The sequence below is a fragment of the Eumetopias jubatus genome, unplaced genomic scaffold, assembly GCF_037043125.1.
Source record: "Eumetopias jubatus isolate StellerSeaLion01/CBP00866 unplaced genomic scaffold, mEumJub1_p1.0 scaffold_9, whole genome shotgun sequence".
NCBI lineage: Eukaryota > Metazoa > Chordata > Mammalia > Carnivora > Otariidae > Eumetopias > Eumetopias jubatus.
Window position 1 is genome coordinate 59,154,096 of NW_028274815.1, and position 22,051 is coordinate 59,176,146.

The 22,051-nt window shown below is 37.4% G+C and overlaps 2 protein-coding genes across 13 annotated transcripts in view; both read right to left on the bottom strand.

Annotated features, from left to right (window-relative positions):
• The window catches only part of EHBP1 (EH domain binding protein 1), a 709,442-nt gene that overhangs the window by 180,587 nt on the left and 506,804 nt on the right, over positions 1–22,051 (bottom strand). For all 12 annotated transcript variants that reach the window (XM_088026509.1, XM_088026513.1, XM_088026508.1 and 9 more), the window contains 2 exons: positions 4,665–4,787; positions 226–463 (listed from right to left, as the gene is read on the bottom strand). In XM_088026509.1, the coding sequence (XP_087882635.1) occupies positions 226–463; positions 4,665–4,787 (361 nt within the window). The remainder of the gene's footprint in view (positions 1–225; positions 464–4,664; positions 4,788–22,051) is intronic.
• LOC114198295 (proteolipid protein 2) lies at positions 20,980–21,893 on the bottom strand. Its single transcript, XM_028089680.2, has one exon. It carries the CDS (start codon positions 21,832–21,834, stop codon positions 21,376–21,378), a length of 459 nt encoding a protein of 152 aa, XP_027945481.2. The 5' UTR covers positions 21,835–21,893; the 3' UTR covers positions 20,980–21,375.

Consider the following 22,051-nt stretch of genomic DNA (forward strand, 5'->3'; position numbering starts at 1 on the left):
CTCTCCATTGTTAGCTTAGGATGCACATACGTTCACATGGAAGAGGGTGGAAGAATCAGCATCAAGATCATAAAAATTCAGATGGACATGAGACAGATACTAACTTGTAAACTGTATATTAACACTGGGGCAGACCTCTTTTTACCCATGTAAAGCTAGATTACAGAAGCATCTCTTTAAACATAGAGACTAATTTATGATGATAGCAAAATAAAATGTACTTACTCATCCAACTCTTCTTCTGTTTTAGAACTGTCAGCATAGAGGTACTTGCTCATGTCCACAGGTCTTACATTTTTTCTTTTTGTAGACTGAGGAGGAGAATCCTTTATAGTTACAAAAGTTTCTGGCTCATCAAATGGGTTCAAATACTGTGGAGTCTGTATCTCTTTAAAGGGATTATAGCTATTATTATAAAAAGATTCCTCTGATTTTTTAGGTGATGCTGTTTCAGTGATGGGTTCTATAAAACAACAGCAAAAAATGAATTAAATCAAATTAATATTATCTGATATTTTCTTATATTTTTAGTGCTTACAAAAATAACCTTGAATTAATACTCTATGGGGCTGAAAGAGTCAAAACAATAATATGTTTTAGAGGGGCTAAGTTCAGAAGATGTGTTACCTAAGATCTTTGTCTACTTCTCCAGGAATGCTGCTCCCCAAAATGGCAGCTCTGAACAGGCTATTTTTATTTATTTATTTTTATTTTATTTTATTTATAGGGGGAGGGGCAGAGAGAGAGGGAGGGAGAGAATCTTAAGCAGGCTCTGCACCCAGCATGGAGCCCAAAGTGGGGCTTGATCTCATGACCCTGAGATCATGACCTGAGCCAAAATCAAGAGTAGGATGCTTAACCAACTGAGCCACTCAGGTGCCCCTAAAATGGCATTTTTGGAATGCCCTTGGGGTCTCTAATATTATTAGCATTACATTATGCCAATTTTTGAAATTTTAACCTTCTTAGTGGTACAATATTCTATTTATTGTTTATTTCATTTGCCTATACTAGCTTGCCATCCTAAACTGATATAAAATAAATTTATTTTTAAGAACACAAAGTGGATTAAATTTTGAAATTGTCTTTGGTAGTTACACCAGCAAGAGACCACTTAGGGAATTGAAAATTCATTCCGGACTATTATCAAATATATATCCACATATCACTGAATTTATTTCACAAAGCCTTCCAAGAGTAGGTTTCTATATGCTACAAGACCTTAAAATCTAGAGTTTTTAATGAGATTGTTGATTTTTTTCAATATAACTTTGATCCAATAAGTACTCTATTTAATAAGGTAAAGGACTAATGTAGGAATTCTCAGATAGAGTGCTACACTGAAATCATATTGATAAACTGACGGACATGTTACACCAAATTTTTCTAAATTTTATTATTTTAAATTTCATTTTGAAAACCAAGGTACCCTTAATAAAATTCTGACTCCCAAAACAAAAAGCACTGCAATAGCATCATGTCCTCCAATGATACTAAGTGCTTAGTACCAGCCTTTTTCTTCTTATATGTCTTAATATTTTAAAACAAAACTAGAACTTGTAATAAAATTGTCCAACATTTGGTCATGGATTCTGATAAAAACAAATGTTTTCCCAGACTGAAGAAAAGTTTCAGAAAGCCAACAATCAGAGGGTAGTTTAAAAGTTAATTTTAATTATGCCGTGCAATTCTGACAAAATACTGTAGAAGGCAGAAAACTGGTTACTGAAATTCTCAAGAAAAATAACTATTCATAAGTGACATTTCAAACAATTTAATCCAATTATTATAAAAATTTCATGACTGACATATTTATGACTTTTATATTTTAAAGTCAAGCTCCTTTTATTTATACTTTAGACATTAGCCCAGAAAACTTATTTTGTCTTTAACTGAAGAAAAACCTCTGAACTGAAATTCCATACACCATGGAGAAGTAATTATAAAATGTGAAAGAGAATTCATAAAATCATAATAAATACGGAAATGAATTTAAATAAATCTTAAATTTTAAATTTAAATTTAAATCTAGACTATGCTAGAGAAGAGATACAGTAACTGTGTAACGTTTTTAACACTAGGATAATATTCAAACTTAACATTTCATTAGAATCTTTATAACAAGTAAATGAGGCATTTTCTTTTCTCTATAGGGGAAAAGAGGCTGGAAAATTTTTGCCTATTCAATTTTTATTAACAAATATCAAGTCTCAAATGCTTGAGAAACCAACAAAACTGGTCAACGGAAATAAGATTTTTATTTTTACTTTCAGGAAGAGGATTGCAAAACTTGATCTAAGCAAATTCATCAGTTATAAAACCAAAAGCAAGAAAGCATTCAAACTATAGAGCATGGTTTGAAGATGACAGAAATGGCAACAAAGGAGGGTTTAAAATGAGATTATTTTATATAAAAGCCAACAAACACATTTAATATTTTCTAAGAGGGTCACTGATGCACAGAATGTCATGAATCTAAAAGGAGAATTGAAGCTGTAAAAGCAAATAAAAGAACCATCTAAACAACTTCAACACATTATTTTTTCCTCACATGCTTTTCTTACTTGAAGATGCAAATTTTTCATCAATAAAAATTTAAAAATTATTTCTAAAAAAACAAGTATTCTTCTATTAGAAAATAATTAAACCAAAGACTCTAAGACACATATATTTAAAGAAAATATTGGTTGTCACATTTTTTTTTTAGCTCTATAGGCATGGTTAAAGATTCTGAATCAGGTTGACTAACCTCTCCTAAATAGAAATACCATATTACATGTTATCTTCTACTCCTTTCTTTACCTCAGAAAACAGACCCACATATATATATATATATTTTTTTAAAGATTTTATTTATTTGATAGAGAGAGACACAGTGAGAGAGGGAACACAAGCAGGGGTAGTGGGAGAGGGAGAAGCAGGCTTCCCGCTGAGCAGGGAGTCCAATGTGGGGCTCGATCCCAGGACCCTGGGATCATAACCTGAGCCGAAGGCAGACGCTTAATGACTGAGCCACCCAGGCGCCCTGACCCACATATATTTTTAAAAACTATTTTTATTTGACTTTGAAATGGAAAACTCAAATACTGATGTCTCAAAATATTTTGGTAATATTTTAAAAACTCAGAATACTCAGATATATGTAGTGCACAATTGAGGAGAAGCCATGTGGTCAAAAGAAGACACTTATTAGGGATCTCAGCTCCAACTCCACTTCCATTTACCTAAAGTTCTCGTTCAATCAGTGAATTCCCCTGGGCCTCAGCTTCCTAATCTATGAAAAGAGGCAGCTGAACTAGACTACTTCTAAGATTTATTATAACCATTGACATTTAAAATACATTCTTAATATATATAGCTCACAAACAAAATAAAATCTCAAATTAAATTAAATTTACAAATTTAGAATCTGGTAAGAAGGGAGAAAATAAAGGAAGAGAAGGAGAAATGGATTACAAAATGATATTGCTCCGGGGTGCCTGGGTGGCTCAGTCGTTAAGCGTCTGCCTTCAGATCAGGTCATAATCCCAGGATCCTAGGATCGAGCCCCACATCAGGCTCCCTGCTCGGCAGGAGGCCTGCTTCTCCCTCTCCCACTCCCCCTGATTGTGTTCCCTCTCTCACTGTCTCTCTCTCTGTCAGGTAAATAAATAAAATCTTGAAAATGATATTGCTCCAACAAGAGTAAATCCTGAAGTTAAAACCTCATTTTCACCATGAGAGGTAGTAACAAAATTCTTCAAAGCTCTTGAGGATTTCATAAGAGCAGTCTAAAAGATGTATACACTGGTTAATCATTCTTGCATCTACTTTGAAAAAACAGTTTAATTAAACAGAGGCCTCACTTCTTCAACAGCTCTTATTTAGGCTTTAAGAGTTCAAAACTACTTGATAAGAAAAATGACTCAGGAAAAAAATTCTGTGGATGTATTCCTTACAAGTATGTTGTATATATGATAGCAGGGGTTTTCAATCTTCTTTTTGCTCCATGCTATTTACATGTACAACTTACTCTCACTACTGACTATAATTCTCAGCCAAAGACATGGAGTGGTGAGTGGGAGGAGTTCACTGGACTCTCTGAGGGTGAGGGCAGAGGAGCTGACAGAGGGAGAAGCCATCCCACAATCCCAATATCAGCATCTCATAACTTGACCTTACCTGGTAGGCTAATCTAATGAGACTTTACTATATGCCAGCTAGGTGAAATACTGTTATCTCTAACATTAGAGCTTTACCATCTAACTTGACCAAACTAATAGAGAATTTAAAAATAACCCCCATGTAGAAGGTGGGTAGAGAGGAAGGGTGAAATAGGTGAAAAGGATTCAAATTACACTTATCGTGATGAGCACTGAGTAATGTATAGAATTGTTGAATCACTGTTTGGTACACCTGAAACCAATATAACACTGCACGTTAATTCTACTGGAATTAAAAAAAAAAAAAAGCCCCATGTAAATGTTTATGTAAAGGTTTATTTTTTCTTTAAAAACAATTCAATGGAAGCTACCCAGATTTGCTAATCAACTGCACTGAACACAATTATCATCATAAACAAAAATTATTGAGTCTTTTAAAAAAAAAAAATCTCTTCCTACATTACAATTCAAGATAATTTGACTTTATAAAGACTTTTAGAAGTACAGAAAAAAACTCACTACCTTCTGAGTCAGGATCTCCAAATGGGTTTAATTCTGCTACATCAGGATCACCAAATGGATTTAAAGTCACAGTGGCCAAGTCCTTTTCAGCTTCATCCAAAAAGTTCAGTTTGTTGATAAGCTCTGAAAATAAACATATGTGTTAGTTCACCATGACTGTAGTTAAGGATAATTCTTCATCATTCAAAAAATATTTAAAATTGTAAAAATTCACACTAATAATACCTGCAAATAATAAGATGTAGCATTTTACCTATGGCAGAATGCCATTCATGTCTTTTGTAGCATACCAACATTTTCAAATAAAACAAAACAAATATATGCATATTAATTTGAAAATTATATCAGATAAAGAACTAGAGAAACTTCCATCATCTAATTTAATCCAATAAAAAAGTGCTGACACAGATTTTTAGAAAAATATCCTTCACTTCTAAATATGAATTATTCAAATGGGTTTAATATAAGCAAATATTTCAAAAACAGTATAGTTATAATATATAAGCTAACTGAAGAAATATGGTCATGTTATATGATCAATTATTATCTTACAAGATGTTTTTAAATCACTGCCTATCAAGGAAGGATACTGTTATAAGGCTTTGCTAAAGATGGTAAATTATGTTGTTGCCTGTTGGTATGCTACAAATTACCAAAGAAAACATTCAAGGAAAAGTACAAAGACAAAACTGACAGCTAATAAGTACAGACAGAAGTCAAGAGGTAGCAGGTCACAGTAAATACAGGCAATCAGAAGCAGAAAGAAAGGAAGAAAGCTCTTAGACCTTCAGAGGAACTGGCTGATTTAGCTGAAGGCATATTTGCTTGCTTTATGCAGTCATCTTGATCTTCATCTAAGCTGCTCAGAGCATTCAATTGGTTTACAATTTCTGTAAACAGAAGCCAGTCGAGACAAATGTAAGGTAAGGTCATTTAATTAAAGAGCCATAGAAGCATGCTGTTACTCAAAAAGACAAAGAGAGGGGATGTTTGGTTAATCACAAGAATACATTCAGAGGATGTTATTTTGATGGACTACAGCAGATGTATTTAACTGAAAGTTACGTTGTACTCATATTTTAAAATAGAAAACATTTTGTTAAATTTATATTATTAATATAATAACTATGTTAATAAACACAAAACAAAGATAATAACCCAAGAGGTTGACGCTGGCTTTTAACAACCAATTTTGTATTTATAAAACAGTGCTTTAAATGCATGTTAGAACATTAAAAAATGTCCCGATACTACAGAAAAGATGTACTATTTGTTTCATATTATAAATGTAAGCTAAAGGTTTTAAGAGTTTATCTACATGAATCATGAACGGAAAAAGCAATTGTTCATGTTCTAGAATTTTAAAAATCAGCACAAAAGAAAAGCAGGCAATAGCTACTATTTTCTATTCCTGTTTTCTAAGGCAATTGTCCTTTTAAGGGAATTCTTGAGTAGTGGCTTTAGGAAATCTTAAAATTTAGCCAATAAGAAACAAAACAAAAGACAAGGTTAGATAAATATTAAAATGAGATAGAATTCATTTTGTGCATAAATAGAATTTTTTAACATGAGTCATATATATTTTGGACAACTCTGAATATGTGCAATTATTATTCACTAAGTGAAAATTAGCTTGGAAAAAAATAATAAAAGCCTACTAGAGTATTCTAGTTAATCCCTGCTGTTTCCAAAGTTACAACCAGGGAATAGTTAGGTATTAGGACAGATCCAGATTATTCAGTGGGAAAGAAAAAAAAATGGTTAAAAATAGAAAAGAGTTGTAAATTCAGCTTTAAAAATGGTGTTCTTTAACACTGTGATTCTAAGTACACATTCTAAATTTTATTTGAACTAAATCACAGAATACACAGTTGTAATAAGGTTGCCTTCATCCATTCATTTGTTGTTGAATAAATATTTATCACTCTGTGCCAAGTATTATCCTTGGGACACAAAGATGAAAAAAAATATGTGGTACTGTCCTGGAATTTACATTCTATAAAAATACAAATTAATATTGAAACAGACTAAATAAATGACTACTAGAATATTAGGTGGTAAGAAATACTAGTGTTATTTTACAGATCTTTGAGCTAAATATATATACAAATTTGATAAACTTATTCAGTTCTTTTGTCTTGATGAGAAATACATTTTGCATGAATAAAATTGCTTGAGATAGTCAAGTAAACCATGGAGCAAAAGGAGTAAACACAATACCAACTGAACTCTTCATGTGATTTTGAATAGTAAGAGCTGAATACCCAGGCTTTATAAAATGTCTTCTTTCATTTTATTCTGCCAACAGTTTTAAACTCCACTCTCACTCAACCTAGTAAACTCCTCATTAAGATAGAGCTCATCCATAAACTAGATCCTTTACTCTCACTAATTATAACTTTGTAATTTTTAAGGAAATATAATGGAGTAGAGGATCAGTGTTAAGTGATTACCAGTGCATGACTGACTTTTTTTCATTTATTACTAGTTACATATTATTAAAAATCTGCAAATGATTTTTAACTTTGAAAGCATGAAAAAATATTAACAATAGCAGCTAACATTTATTGAGCAGTGGGAAGGGTTTCACATACATTACCAGTATTAATTCCCATAAATATCTTGAGGTGTTAGTACTAATATCCACATTTTATCATGTATATTAGTATCATTTATTTGCACTGTATTTCCCAGATGTGCAATTACTAGGGTAAAAAACTTTATTTTTTAAAAAGATTTATTTACTTATTTTAGAGAGTGTGTGTGTGTGTAAGTTGGGGGGCGGCAAAGGGACAGAGAGAGAATCTGAAGCAGACTCCCCACTGAGCATGGAGGCCTACCTGGGGCTTGATCTCATAACCCTGAGATCACCACCTCAGCCAAAACCAAGAGTCGCCACTCAATCAACTGAGCCACCTAGGTGCCCCTAGGTTAAAAACTCAAAAATAATGCTCAAAGATCTGTTTTCTTTATATAGCTAACACATTTTAATTATTTTATATTCAATGAAGGTAGAAATCAATCATTTTTAAAAATATCTTCTATATTGGGTAGCATAGGGAATATCGAAGAAATATTAGACTTGGTCCTTACCTTCAAAACATTAACATTTTTCCATGGAATTTTAGGTACAACATGGGCATTTTTTTTTTAAGATTTTATTTATTCACTTGAGAGGAGAGAGAGAGAGAGAGAGAGAGAGAGAGCACGAGCAGGAGGGAGGGGCAGAGAGAGAGGGAGAAGCAGACTCCCTACTGAGCAGGGAGCCTGGCGTGAGGCTTGATCCCAGGAACCCAAGACCATGACCCAAAAGCAGAAGGCAGACGCTTAACCAACTAAGCAACCCAGGCACTCCAGGGCATTTCTTTAAATACTATCAAGATGACTCCATCACATGATTAAATTATTTACACTGATTTTTCTGAATGTTTAGAATGTTTCCTACCCCTCATCCTACCTTTAGTGACATCTAATATCACTAATGAACATTTCCTCATTAACCCAAAATAATTTCTTCTTCTCATTCTGTTACTGATGACAGTTTTCCTTCTTATCCTAGTTTTCCTATTTATCCATAGCTTAAATAAATCTTTATGTTCCTCCTAGAACTTCTGCTTCTAGAACTTTCATATTCATATTCATATTAACAAAGTGAAAGGTAATTCTGATTAGTTATACCAATACTTCCTCTATTTGGTATGCAAATAAATGTTAATTCAAATCATAATAAGAGGCAACCTCCAAAGAAATACCATTTGCCTATTTAATAAATATTTATCAAATACTTGCCCTCATGGCTTTATATTTTTGTGGGATAGACAAGTGAAGCACTATATAGTATATGATAACTGTCTTAAGTATTATGATTGAGATATGTATTATAGGCCATGTGAAACTGGAAGAGAGACATATAGCTCAATCTAAGGTCAGGAAGGCCTTCTGAACTTATTCAAATTTGAGCTAATATAAGACAGACATTATTATCATTATTATTATTATTTTAAAGAAGAAATGGAGAACATTCTACAGGACAAAAGGGAGACAAATGAGAACAAGACACATTTGAAGAACTGCAAGTTGTTTGGGGTTTAAGATGCCAGAGGTGGAGGGCGCCTGGGTGGCTCAGTTGGTTGGGCAGCTGCCTTCGGCTCCGGTCATGATCCTAGAGTCCCGGGATCGAGTCCCACATCGGGCTCCCTGCTCAGCAGGGAGTCTGCTTCTCCCTCTGACCCTCCTCCCTCTCATGCTCTGTCTCTCATTCTCTCTCTCGCAAATAAACAAAAAAATCCTTAAAAAAAAAAAAAAAGATGCCAGAGGTGGAAAATGGAATGAGATGAGGTTGGCAAATGTCCTATTCTAAAGATTATTGTGATCAAACCAAAGAATGAGAACTATGGAATCCACTGAAAAATCAAAATGTATATTTTAGAAACATCACTCCAGCAGCAACATGGTAGCAGCATTTGGAAAAAAACAGTAAAGGAAGCAAGAAGATGAGTAGGTCAGCATCACCACCCCACGAAAGGAGGCAATCAATAAATATTTGCTAATTAAAGAATAAATTAAGAATAAAGATTTGGTGGTTAAATTGACGAGGGATAGGGAAAGGAATCTAGGACAAATGCCAACTTTCTGTCTTGGGTGACTGTGTGGATAGTATTCTACCACTGTGAGGTGGGGCGCGGTTCGGAACATACCAAGCTACAGGTGCCTGTGAAACTTCCCATGCAAATAAATTCAACATCATAGATGTTGGTCTGGAGCTTAAAATGCACAATTTTGTTATGTATTTCTCCCTTTAAAAAAGCACTTTTCAGGGCACCTGGGTGGCTCAGTTGGTTAAGTGTCTGACTCTTGATTTCAGCTAAGGTCATGACCTCAGGGTTGTGAGACTGAGCCCTACATCAGGCTCTGCACTGGGCATGACACCTGCTTAAGATTCTCTCTCTCCCTCTCCCTCTTCCTCCCTCCCTCTCCAAAACAAAAATAATTAAATAAATAAATTTTTAAAAAAATACTTTTCTGCTTTGTTTGTTTTTTTTATTTCCTAGAGCCAATGTGTTTTACAATATATAATCAGAAAAAAGTTAAAAATTTAAAAGATTTAGGACAAAAATTTATTCCCCAAATTGTTTTAAGTGGGAAACTTTCTCAGTAGTATACTACCTTGACCAAAACCCTTCCTGGCCCAATATACTTATATAATACTATATTACTTATTAATAGTCTTGTTTCACCAAATATTTACACATTTGAAAAATGCTAAGAATGCTATGTAATAGCACAAACAAATTTCTACCCCAGTGCTACTCAAATTGAGCAATAAACTTGTAGTGTAAAACTTAGTCATAGCAACAGTGTGTTAGTGTGGACTTGCTTCACATTGGTGAGAATAAGAAGGAAAACTAAATTAGGGGCAGGCAACCAAAGCAAAGGGTCAAGTAATTTGAGACTCTCCTTTACTGTTAGGAAGGGAAAAGAAGATAGAAATTCACCACAAGAGATTATCACATTGAAGAAAAAAAAGGTGGTTGGGTGGTGGCCTTAAAAGTAGGTGATAGGGGTGGCAGAGCAAGATGGCGGAGGAGTAGGAGACCTGGATTTCATCTGGTCTCAGGAATTCAGCTGAATAGGGATCAAACCATTCTGAACGCCTACGAACTCAACAGGAGACCGAAGAAGAGAGTACCAACAACTCTGAACAGAGAAGCGACCACTTACTGGAAGGTAGGACGTGCGGAGAAGTGAATCCGAGGTGATATTCGGGAGGATAGACGGCGGGGGAGGGGACCTCTGTGGGCCGCTTCTGGCAAGTGATAGAGCCACGGAGCACAAAATCAGAACTTTTAGAAGTCGGCTCCGCTAAAGGACATCGCTCCAGTGGCTAAGAGGGGGTGGAACCCTCGCGGGACAGTGTGGTCTCAGGACCCTTGGGGTCACAGAAAGCCCGGGGGTGCCTGAGTGCAGCAGAGCTCCCAGGTATTGGAGCGGGGAAGCTGGCTGCAGAGACAGAGCCGAGGTGCAGGCTCTCAGCTTGGGGTTGCCATAAACTGTGATCTGCGGCCCAGTCGGGCCACTGCTCCTCTAGCACGGACCCAACAAGCGGCAGAGCTGGGGAGACTCCCCTTCCTCCCCCAGGAGGAGAGGCGCGGGAGCGCAACGCAGGGATCTGCTGGGTTTGGAGACTCCACACGGGGTCGAGTGCCAGAGATAGAAATGCTAGGTCACAGGTCAGGTGAGCACGCAGTGCGGCTGGAGACCAGGGAGACGGGAGTGACTGCTTTTCTCTGGGGGTGCACTGAGGAACAGGGCCCTGAGTTCTCACCTCCTCCGAGTGGAGATTGGGAGGCCACCAGTTTCACCCTGGTCCTCCAAAGCTGTACCAGAGCTTGCAGGGAACAAAAGCTCCTGAGAGCAAACCCGAGCAGCTTGCTTAGCCTGGACCGACAAGGGTGGGGCAATTCCGCCTCCGCAAAGACATTTGGGAACCACGGCAACAGGCCCCTCCCCCAGAAGATCAGCACGAACAGCCAGCAAGCCAAGACCAAGTTTACCGATCAAGGAGAATGGGAGAACTCCAGTGCTAGGGGAATACTGCACATAGACTTCATGGCTTTTTTTTACCATGATTCATTAGTTTTTCAAAGTTAATTTTTTAACTGTTTTTTTTTAATTTTTCTTTTTCCCTTTTTCAACCAACATCTTATCAATCCCTTTTTTTTTAAAAAACATTTTTTATTTTTCATTTTTAGAGTCATATTTTATCCCTTCATAGTAGCTACCCTTATTTTTGGCATATATATATAAGTTGTTCTCTCTTAAAATTTTGAGATACAGTTTCTTCTAACAGATCAAAATATACCCTAAATCACTAGTGTATGGCTTTGTTCTAGTCTCCTGCCTGATCACATTCTCTCCCTTTTTTTTTTTTAAATCTTCTTCTTTCTTTTTTCAAACAACTTCTTATCGTATCAATTCCTTTTATAAAATCTTTTATAATTTTCATCTTTACAGTCATCTTCCATCCCTTCATTGTATCAACCCTTATTTTGTACATATATAAGTCTTTCTTCCTTTAAAATTTTAGGAGGCACTTTTTTCTAACAGACCAAAATATGCCCAAAATCTAATGTGTGGCACTGATCTATGCACTAGCCTGATCATATCTGATCATATTTGGGTTTTTTTGTATTGTTCTGTTTTTGTTTTTATCTTTCTTTTTGTTTTTTTTTTTCTTTCTTTCTTTTCTCTTTCTTTTTTCTTTCTTTCCCTTTCTTTTCCCCTGGTTTCAGGTCTTTTCTGATTTATATAGAGTATATTTGCTGGGGACGTTGTTAACCTGTTAGCATTTTGTTCTCTCATTCATCTATTCTCCTCTGGACAAAATGACAAGATGAAAAAAATCACCTCAGCAAAAAGAACAAGAGATAGTACCCTCAGCCAGGGACCTACTCAATATGGACATTAGTATGATGTCAGACCTCGAGTTCAGAATCATGACTTTAAAGATACTAGCTGGGCTTGAAAAAAGCGTGGAAGTTATTAGAGAAACCCTTTCTGGAGAAATAAAAGAACTAAATCGAAATCAAAAAGGCTATTAATGAGGTGCAATCAAAAATGGGGGCACTAATTGCTAGGATAAATGAGGCAGAAGAGAGAATTAGCAACATAGAAGACCAAATGATGGAAAATAAAGAGGCTGAGAAAAAGAGAGAAACAACTACAGGATCACGAGGGCAGAATGAGAGATAAGCGATATGATAAGACAAAACAACATTAGAATAATTGGGATTCCCAGAAGAAGAAGAAAGAGAGAGAAGGGCAGAAGGTATATTGGAGCAAATTATAGCAGAGAACTTCCCTAATGTGGGGAAGGAAACAGGCATCAAAATCCAGGAGGCACAGAGAACCCCTCTCAAAATCAATAAAAATAGGTCAACACCCTGACATCTAATAGTAAAACTTACAAGTCTCAGAGACAAAGAGAAAATCCTGAAAGCAGCTCGGGAGAAGAGATCTGTAACCTACAATGGTAGAAACATTAGATTGGCAACAGACCTATCCACAGAGACCTGGCAGGCCAGAAAGGACTGGCATGGTATCTTCAGAACACTAAACGAGAAAAATATGCAGCCAAGAATACTATATCCAGCTAGGCTCTCACTGAAAATTAAAGGAGAGATAAAAAGCTTCCAGGACAAACAAAAACTAAAGTAATTTGCAAACACAAAACTAGCCCTCCAAGAAATATTGAAAGGGGTCCTCTAAGCAAAGAGAGAGCCAAACAGAGCCAAACAGAGACATATACAGTAACAGTCACCTTACAGGCAATACAATGGCACTAAATTCATACCTTTCAATAGTTACCCTGAATGTTAATGGGCTAAATGCCCCAATCAAAAGACACGGGCTATCAGACTGGATTAAAAACCAAGACCCATCAATATGCTGTCTGCAAGAGACTTATTTTAGACACAAAGACACCCCCAGATTGAAAGTGAGGGGGTGGAAAACCATTTACCATGCTAATGGACACCAAAAGAAAGCTGGGGTGGCAATCCTTATATCAGACAAATTAGATTTTAAAACAAAGACTGTAATAAGAGATGAGGAAGGACACTATATCCTACTTAAAGGGTCTATCCAACAAGAAGATCTAACAATTGTAAATATCTATGCCCCTAACATGGGAGCAGCCAATTATATAAGGCAATTAATAACAAAAGCGAAGAAACACATTGACAACAATACAATAATAGTGGGGGACTTTAAAACCCCCCTGACTGAAATGGACAGATCATCTAAGCAAAAGATAAACAAGGAAATAAACACTTTAAATGACACACTGGACCAAATGGACTTCACGGACATATTCAGAACATTCCATCCCAAAGCAACGGAATACACATTCTTCTCTAGTGCCCATGGAACAGTCTCCAGAATAGATCACATCCTAGGTCACAAATCAGGTCTCAACCGGTACCAAAAGATTGGGATTATTCCCTGCATATTTTCAGACCACAATGCTTTGAAACTAGAACTCAATCACAAGAGGAAAGTTGGAAAGAACTCAAATATGTGGAGGCTAAAGAGCATCCTACTAAAGAATGGGTCAACCAGGAAATTAAAGAAGAATTAAAAAAATTCATGGAAACCAATGAAAAGGAAAACACAACTGTTCAAAATCTTTGGGATACAGCAAAGGCAGTCCTGAGAGGAAAGTATATAGCAATACAAGCCTTTCTCAAGAAACAAGAAAGGTCTCAAATACACAACCTAACCCTACATCTAAAGGAGCTGGAGAAAAAACAGCAAATAAAGCCTAAACCCAGCAGGAGAAGAGAAATCATAAAGATCAGAGCAGAAATCAATGAAATAGAAACCAAAAGAACAGTAGAACAGATCAACGAAACTAGGAGCTGGTTCTTTGAAAGAATTAACAAGATTATAAACCCCTGGCCAGACTTACCAAAAAGAAAAATGACCCAAATCAACAAAATCATGAATGAAAGAGGAGAGATCACAACCAACACCAAAGAAATACAAACAATTATAAGAACATATTACGAGCAACTCTATGCCAGCAAATTAGATAACCTGGAAGAAATGGGTCCATTCCTAGAGATGTATCAACTACCAAAATTGAACCAGGAAGAAATAGAAAACATGAACAGACCTATAACCACTAAGGAAATTGAAGCAGTCATCAAAAATCTCCCAAGAAACAAAAGCCCAGGGCCAGATGGCTTCCCAGGGGAATTCTATCAGACATTTAAAGAAGAATTAATACCTATTCTCCTGAAACTGTTCCAAAAAATAGAAATGGAAGGAAAACTTCCAAACTCATTTTATGAGGCCACCATTACCTTGATCCCAAAACCAGACAAAGAGCCCATCAAAAAGGAGAATTACAGACCAATATCCTTGATGAACATGGATGCCAAAAATTCTCACCAAAATACTAGCCAATAGGATCCAACAGTCCATTAAAAGGATTATTCACCATGAGGGATTTATCCCTGGGCTGCAAGGCTGGTTCAACATCTGCAAATCAATCAACGTGATACAATACATTAACAAAAGAAAGAACAAGAATCTTATGATCCTCTCATTAGATGCAGAAAAAGCATTTGACAAAGTACAGCATCCTTTCTTGATCAAAACTCTTCAGAGTATAGGGATAGAGGGTACATACCTCAATATCATAAAAGCCATCTATGAAAAACCTACAGCGAATATCATTCTCAATGGGGAAAAGCTGAGAGCTTTTCCCCTAAGGTCAGGAACGCGGCAGGGATGTCCACTCTCACCACTGCTATTCAACATATTATTAGAAGTCCTAGCCACAGCAATCAGACAACAAAAAGAAATCAAAGGCATCCAAATTGGCAAAGAGGAAGTCAAACTCTCACTCTTTGCAGATGATATGATACTGTATGTGGAAAACCCAAAAGACTCCACCCCAAAACTGCTAGAACTCATACAGGAATTCAGTAAAGTAGCAGGATATAAAATCAATGCACAGAAATCAGTGGCATTCCTATACACCAACAAGACAGAAGAGAGACAAATCAAGGAGTCGATCCCACTTACAATTGCACCCAAAACCATAAGATACCTAGGAATAAATCTAACCAAAGAGGCAAAAGATGTGTACTCAGAAAACTATAAAATACTCATGAAAGAAATTGAAGAAGACACAAAGAAATGGAAAAACGTTCCATGCTCATGGATTGGAAGAACAAACATTGTGAAGATGTCAATGCTACCTAGAGCAATCTACACATTCAATGCAATCCCCATCAAAATACCATCCATTTTTTTCAAAGAAATGGAACAAATAATCCTAAAATTTGTATGGAACCAGAAGAGACCCTGAATAGCCAGAGCACTGTTGAAAAAGAAAAGCAAAGCTGGCGGCATCACAATTCCGGACTTCCAGCTCTATTACAAAGCTGTCATCATCAAGACAGTATGGTACTGGCACAAAAACAGACACATAGATCAATGGAACAGAATCGAGAGCCCAGAAATGAACCCTCAACTCTATGGTCAACAATCTTTGACAAAGCAGGAAATAATGTCCAATGGAAAAAAGACAGTCTCTTCAACAAATGGTGTTGGGAAAATTGGACAGCCACATGCAGAAGAATGAAGCTGGACCATTTCCTTACACCACACACAAAAATAGACTCCAAATGGATGAAAGACCTAAACGTGAGACAGGAGTCCATCAAAATCCTAAAGAAGAACACAGGCAGCAACCTCTTCGACCTCAGCCGCAGCAACTTCTTCCTAGAAACATCGCCAAAGGCAAGGGAAGCAAGGGCAAAAATGAACTATTGGGATTTCATCAAGATAAAAAGCTTTTGCACAGCAAAAGAAACACTCCATAAAACCAAAAGACAACCGACAGAATGGGAGAAAATATTTGCAAATGACAGATCAGATAAAGGGCTAGTATCCAAAATCTATAAAGAACTTATCAAACTCAACACCCAAAGAACAAAGAATCCAATCAAGAAATGGGCAGAAGACAGGAACAGACATTTTTCCAAAGAAGACATCCAAATGGCCAACAGACACATGAAAAAGTGCTCAACATCGCTCGGCATCAGGGAAATCCAAATCAAAACCTCAATGAGATACCACCTCACACCAGTCAGAATGGCTAAAATTAACAAGTCAGGAAACGACAGATGTTGGCAGGGATGTGGAGAAAGGGGAACCCTCCTACACTGTTGGTGGGAATGCAAGCTGGTGCAGCCACTCTGGAAAACAGTATGGAGGTTCCTCAAACAGTTGAAAATAGAGGTACCATACGATCCAGCCATTGCACTACTGGGTATTTACCACAAAGATACAAATGTAGGGACCCGAAGGGGTACGTGCACCCCAATGTTTATAGCAGCAATGTCCACAATAGCCAAACTGTGGAAAGAGCCAAGATGTCCATCGACAGATGAATGGATAAAGAAGAGGTGGTATATATACACAATGGAATATTATGCAACCATCAAAAGGAATGAGATCTTGCCATTTGCAACGACGTGGATGGAACTGGAGGGTGTTATGCTGAGTGAAATAAGTCAGAGAAAGACATGTATCATATGACCTCACTGATATGAGGAATTCTTAATCTTAGGAAACAAACTGAGTGTTGCTGGAGTGGTAGGGGGCTGGGAGGGATGGGGTGGCTGGGTGATAGACATTGGGTAGGTATGTGCTATGGTGAGTGCTGTGAATTGTGCAAGTCTGTTGAATCACAGATCTGTACTTCTGAAACAAATAATGCAACATATGTTAAGAAAAAAGAAAAAGATAGCAGAAGGGGAAGAATGAAGGGGAGTAAGTCGGAGGGGGAGACGAACCATGAGAGACGATGGACTCTGAAAAACAAACTGAGGGTTCTAGAGGGGAGGGGGGTGGGGGGATGGGTTAGCCTGGTGATGGGTATTAAAGAGGGCACATTCTGCGTGGAGTCCTGGGTGTTATGCACAATGAATCATGGAACACTACATCAAGAACTAATGATGCAATTGTATGGTGATTAACATAACAATAAAAAATCTGCTCTGAAAAAAAAGAGTAGGTGATGTTTTCCTTTTGAGAAAGTCTGTAGCTGAGTTAAAAGAGGAAAAAAATAAACTGCCTAGAGCTAGAACATATCTGCAAATCTTGCAGCATCCTTCATTGTTCTCTCTAAAGCATAACAAGATTCATTACAGGTCTATCTCATTTTAAGATGGTCTAAGATAGTAACCTTTCAACTTCCTGGCAGAGATCAAGGTTCAAAAGATGTCACTTTTCTCACAGGCTCAGGTCCATAAATATTTGATTTATGGATACAACTAATGGATTTAATAACATGATTTTTAATCCCATGGTACATCACAATGGGGAAAGGAGGGGCTACTTGAAGAAGAAAAGTAGACATTGAGTACTCTGTTCCCAGGAACTCGACACCTCCCTCTTAATAATTAGTAAACCTTAGTGGCTTATTAATATGATCAAGTTGCTCCCAATTTTTTTAAAAAAGTCTCTCAACCATCAGCCCTTTCTAGTTTGGCCACAGACTCTCTTAATCCTCACAAGAAAACAACTTTAAAACATAGTAGTCCACAATTTCTCACCTACCATTTATCCTTCAACTCATTGCACTGTTTTTATTTCCACCTTTATAAAGTCCCCTTACCAAAACTGCTCTCACTGAGGTCACCATTGTATAGTCTAGATGGCAAGTATACTAGATACCTTTCAGCTCTTACCATACTTGACCTCTGTATTAATAAATGTAATTAGCCCTTCCTTCCTTGAAATTCTTTTGCCCCTTCCAGGACAATAGTACCGCCTGGTTCTCCTATCTCTTTGATAGATCTGTCTTGGTCTCATTTCATGATAACTATTCATCCCTCTACCTCTTAAATATTAACATTCCCTAGAACTCCATCATAAGTCCTAAATTTGCTCTTCCTGGAAGAATTCATCTACTCTTCTGGCTTAACCTAATACAGAAATGCAGATAATCCTCAGATATGTAGCTTGACTACTGGGTATTTTCACCCTAATGACCTGAGACATTCCTCTCACACACTTATACAAAAAATGGAATTAAGTAGCTGTATATCTATGTTATGTTCATCTTTCATCTCTGAAACAGCAGTTTTTAGCATGGGTGGGACTTAACGCATGTTGTAAATGAATGAATGAATGAACTGAATGAGTCATAATAATTGGCAGTGTATTTGTAGAGGCAGAAATATCTATATTTGTTAATTATAGAAATAGTATTTTTACTCTATGTGTTTTATCTATATGTCTTTCTATGTATCTATACATATATCTATCCATATTTCATTTACCTATGGAAGTGTTTAAGCCATCTCCCCAAACTTTGGTGGCTTAAAACAACAAATTACTATCTCTCACACTTCTGTGGGTTGACTGGACTCAGCAGGGTGGTTCATTACAGTTAGATGGTGGCTGGGGCTGAAGTCATTTGAGCGCTTGAACTGGGCTGGACATCCAAAATGGCTTCTTCACTTGCATGTCTGGTATTTCAGTTGAGAAAACAAGAACAATTGGAGGTTGGCCAGACATAACTCTCTCCCAAAGTGTCCAGTCCACCTAGCTAGTTTGGAGTTCCTCTCAGCATAGCAATCTCAGGGTGACTGGACTTTTTTACATGGCAGCTGGCTTTCCCCTGAGCATGCTGTATAAGAGGGCCAGGTAGATGATAAGAGGAACTTGATGACTTAGCTTCAGAAGTTACAAAGTGTCACTCCCACACCCAATTCTATAGTTAAAAGTAATTCACAGGGCTAGCCCAGATGTAAGAGAGGACTACCAAAGGGAATGAATAATAGGAAGCATGGTTCATTGGGAGACAATCTTTGGAGACTAGCTACCACACCGATCAATAAATCAGAAAGTTGGAAAGCATTTATTTTCTTACTGATCTAACATACTTACTGTAATTTTTACATTACCTTCCAATATTTTACATATACCCATATGTGAAAGGCACAAACCTTAAATTGTATAATTCAATGCATTTTGATAAATATATACACCCATGTAACCCAAGATCCAGAACATTTGCATCACTCCCTTGAGTTTTCTCATGCCTCTTTTCAATCAATCCCCAAACCCACAGGTTATCACCATCACACAAGATTGGTTTTGCCTCTTCTAGAATTTCACATAAATGGACTTCTTGCATTTAGCATAATGGTTTTGAAATACATCCATGATGTTGAACATAACAACTGTTCATTTTTATTGAAGGGCATTCCATCCATGAATATATAGCTGACCCTTGAGCAACATGAGTTTGAACTGTGCAGGTCCACTTACACTAGATTTTTTTCAATACATACAGTACAGTCCTATAAATAAATGCATTTTCCTTATGACTTTCCTAATATTTTCTTTTTTCTAGCTTACTTTATTATAAGAATACAGTATATAATACACATAAAACAAGTGTTAATCGACTGTTTATGTTATCAGTAAGGCCTTTGGTTAACAGTAGACTATTAGTAGTTAAGTTTATGGGGAGTCAAAAGTTACAAATGGATTTTCGACTATCCCAGGAGTTGACACCCCCCACCCCCATGTTGTTCAAGGGTCAACTGTACCACAGTTTATTTAGCCACTGCCCTATTGATGTATACTGAAGCTGTTTGCAGTTTAGGGCTATTATGAAGAAAAATGCTATGAGTATTTTTGTACAAATCTTTTTGTGGACATGTGTTTTCATTTCTTTTGGATAAATATTAAGAAGTAGTATTGCTGGGTCAGAGGTAGTATATGTTTAGTGTTATAAGAAATTCCCCAAGTGATTGTACCATTCATTATACACTCTACCAATAATGGATGAGAGTTCCAGGTAGTGCACTTGCCAATATTTAGTATTGCCAGTCTTAAACTATAACCATTCTAATGGGTGTGGAATTATAATCTCATTGTGATTTTAATCTGCTTTTCCCTAATCACAAGTGATGCTGAGAACATTTTCATGTGGTTATTGGCCAGTGATATAGCTTTCTTTGGGGACCACATATTCAATTTCTTGCCCATTTTCTTAAAAAATAGGGTTGGTGTACCTGCCTGGCTCAGTCAGTAGAGCATGCAACTCTTAATCTTGGGGTTGTAAATGCAAGCCCCATGTTGGGTGTAGAGATTACTTAAAATAAAATCTTAAAAAAAATTTTTTTAAATAGGGTTGTGCTTTCACTATTGAGATGTCAGACATTTAAAAAAATCTATTCTGAATGAAAGACGTGTCAGATATCTACTTGGTGAATATTTTCTTCTAGCCTATAACTTACCTATATATTTCCTCAATTATCTATTTTGATGAGCATAAGTTTTTAATTTTGATGAAGTTTATCAAAATTTTCTTTCATGTTTACTCACCTATGTCTTATGTATGAACCCTCTGCCTGCCCTCAGGTCACAAATACATTGTTCTTTTTTTTCTTTTTTTCTCCCCAGAAGGTCTATGATCAACCTTAAATTGTTTGTATATCCTGAAAGAAAGCCCCAACATGGGGCTTGAATTTACAACCCCAAGATTAAGAGTTGCATGCTCTACTGACTGAGCCAGGCAGGTACCCCAACCCTATTGGGGCAGGTACCCCAACCCTATTGGGGTACCTGCCTAGGGAGGCAGAGAGGCCTAAAGAATGTTCAGTTGTCATTAGTACAAACAAAGCAACATTAATTAAGGTTTAAGAGTGACACAAAAAGGAGGGTGAATTTGTAATCTGTATCTTCTGCCACTTCTGGTCTCTGAGTTTACATATTTGAATTCTTTTTTTTTTTTATGTTCTAACCATCTGTTTATTTATCCCTCCACAGAACCACCCCCAACACTGAGGAGTTTACTTGGTGTGGGTCAGAACCTGGGTCCTAGAATCTGAAATCTGAGGTTTCCTCCTCCTCTCATTCTGTGGCTTAAGTGGGTGCATAGTCCAGGCACAACAGGTGTCTCCTTTTGGGTACTGCAGAAGGGGGACAGAGGCACACCCATAAAGATGGCCACACCCAGGAGGGACTGGCAGGTAGGAAGATAGATTCTCCCAATAAAGGCACTTGTACTTCAATAAGAGGCTGGGAGTTGGCTGGGAGTGTTATAAGGGCAGGGAGGAGTTATTCCGAAGGAAGTGTTATTTGCAGGATTTGGAGAGAAATGAAGGGAGTTCACCTACACCGGGCCATCTGCAGGGTCAGTAGGGGCTGCTGTATGTCTTTGCTGCCTCAAGGGGAAGGTGATGTAGGCATCATAGCCAAAGAGGCTTGTAGCAAGTAGGCCCAGTACCCCTGCGATGATTTTGGAGTGGTTTCCTCCCTCAACAAGGACAACAATGGAGGTGATCAGGTAGAGGATGGCTGCTATGAGGGTTCGGAAGAAATCACTCCAAGGCCAGTTGATGAACTGTATCTTGGTGTGCAGGTTGCACATGTAGATGACAAAGAAGATAGCAGCAAGGATCATCTCGACCACCGACAGGGAGGAGTATCCTGGTGTGGAGGCACTGAAGCAGATCAGAATCACCAGGCACAATATAATCTCAGCAAACAGGAGAATTCCCTTTCGGGTGCGTGAAAAGTTGGTGCAGGCGGCCCAGCAGCCGGGGGCCGAGAGGCGCTCGGAATCCGCCATGGGGTGGGCCAGAGTCCCTAGGGGCGCATAGTATCTACTCGCTTGCTCGCAGATTCCAAGACGCTGCACACCCAGCCGTCTTGCCCGCTGTCTGGCCAGGAAGGGGGCTACATATCTGAATTCTAAACACTAGGAGGAGATATTCTTACTGTCTTCGGTCTCTCTGTCTAGGGTCTCAGATTCCTTTAAAGAGGAGATAGTTGTGAAACCTTATCAA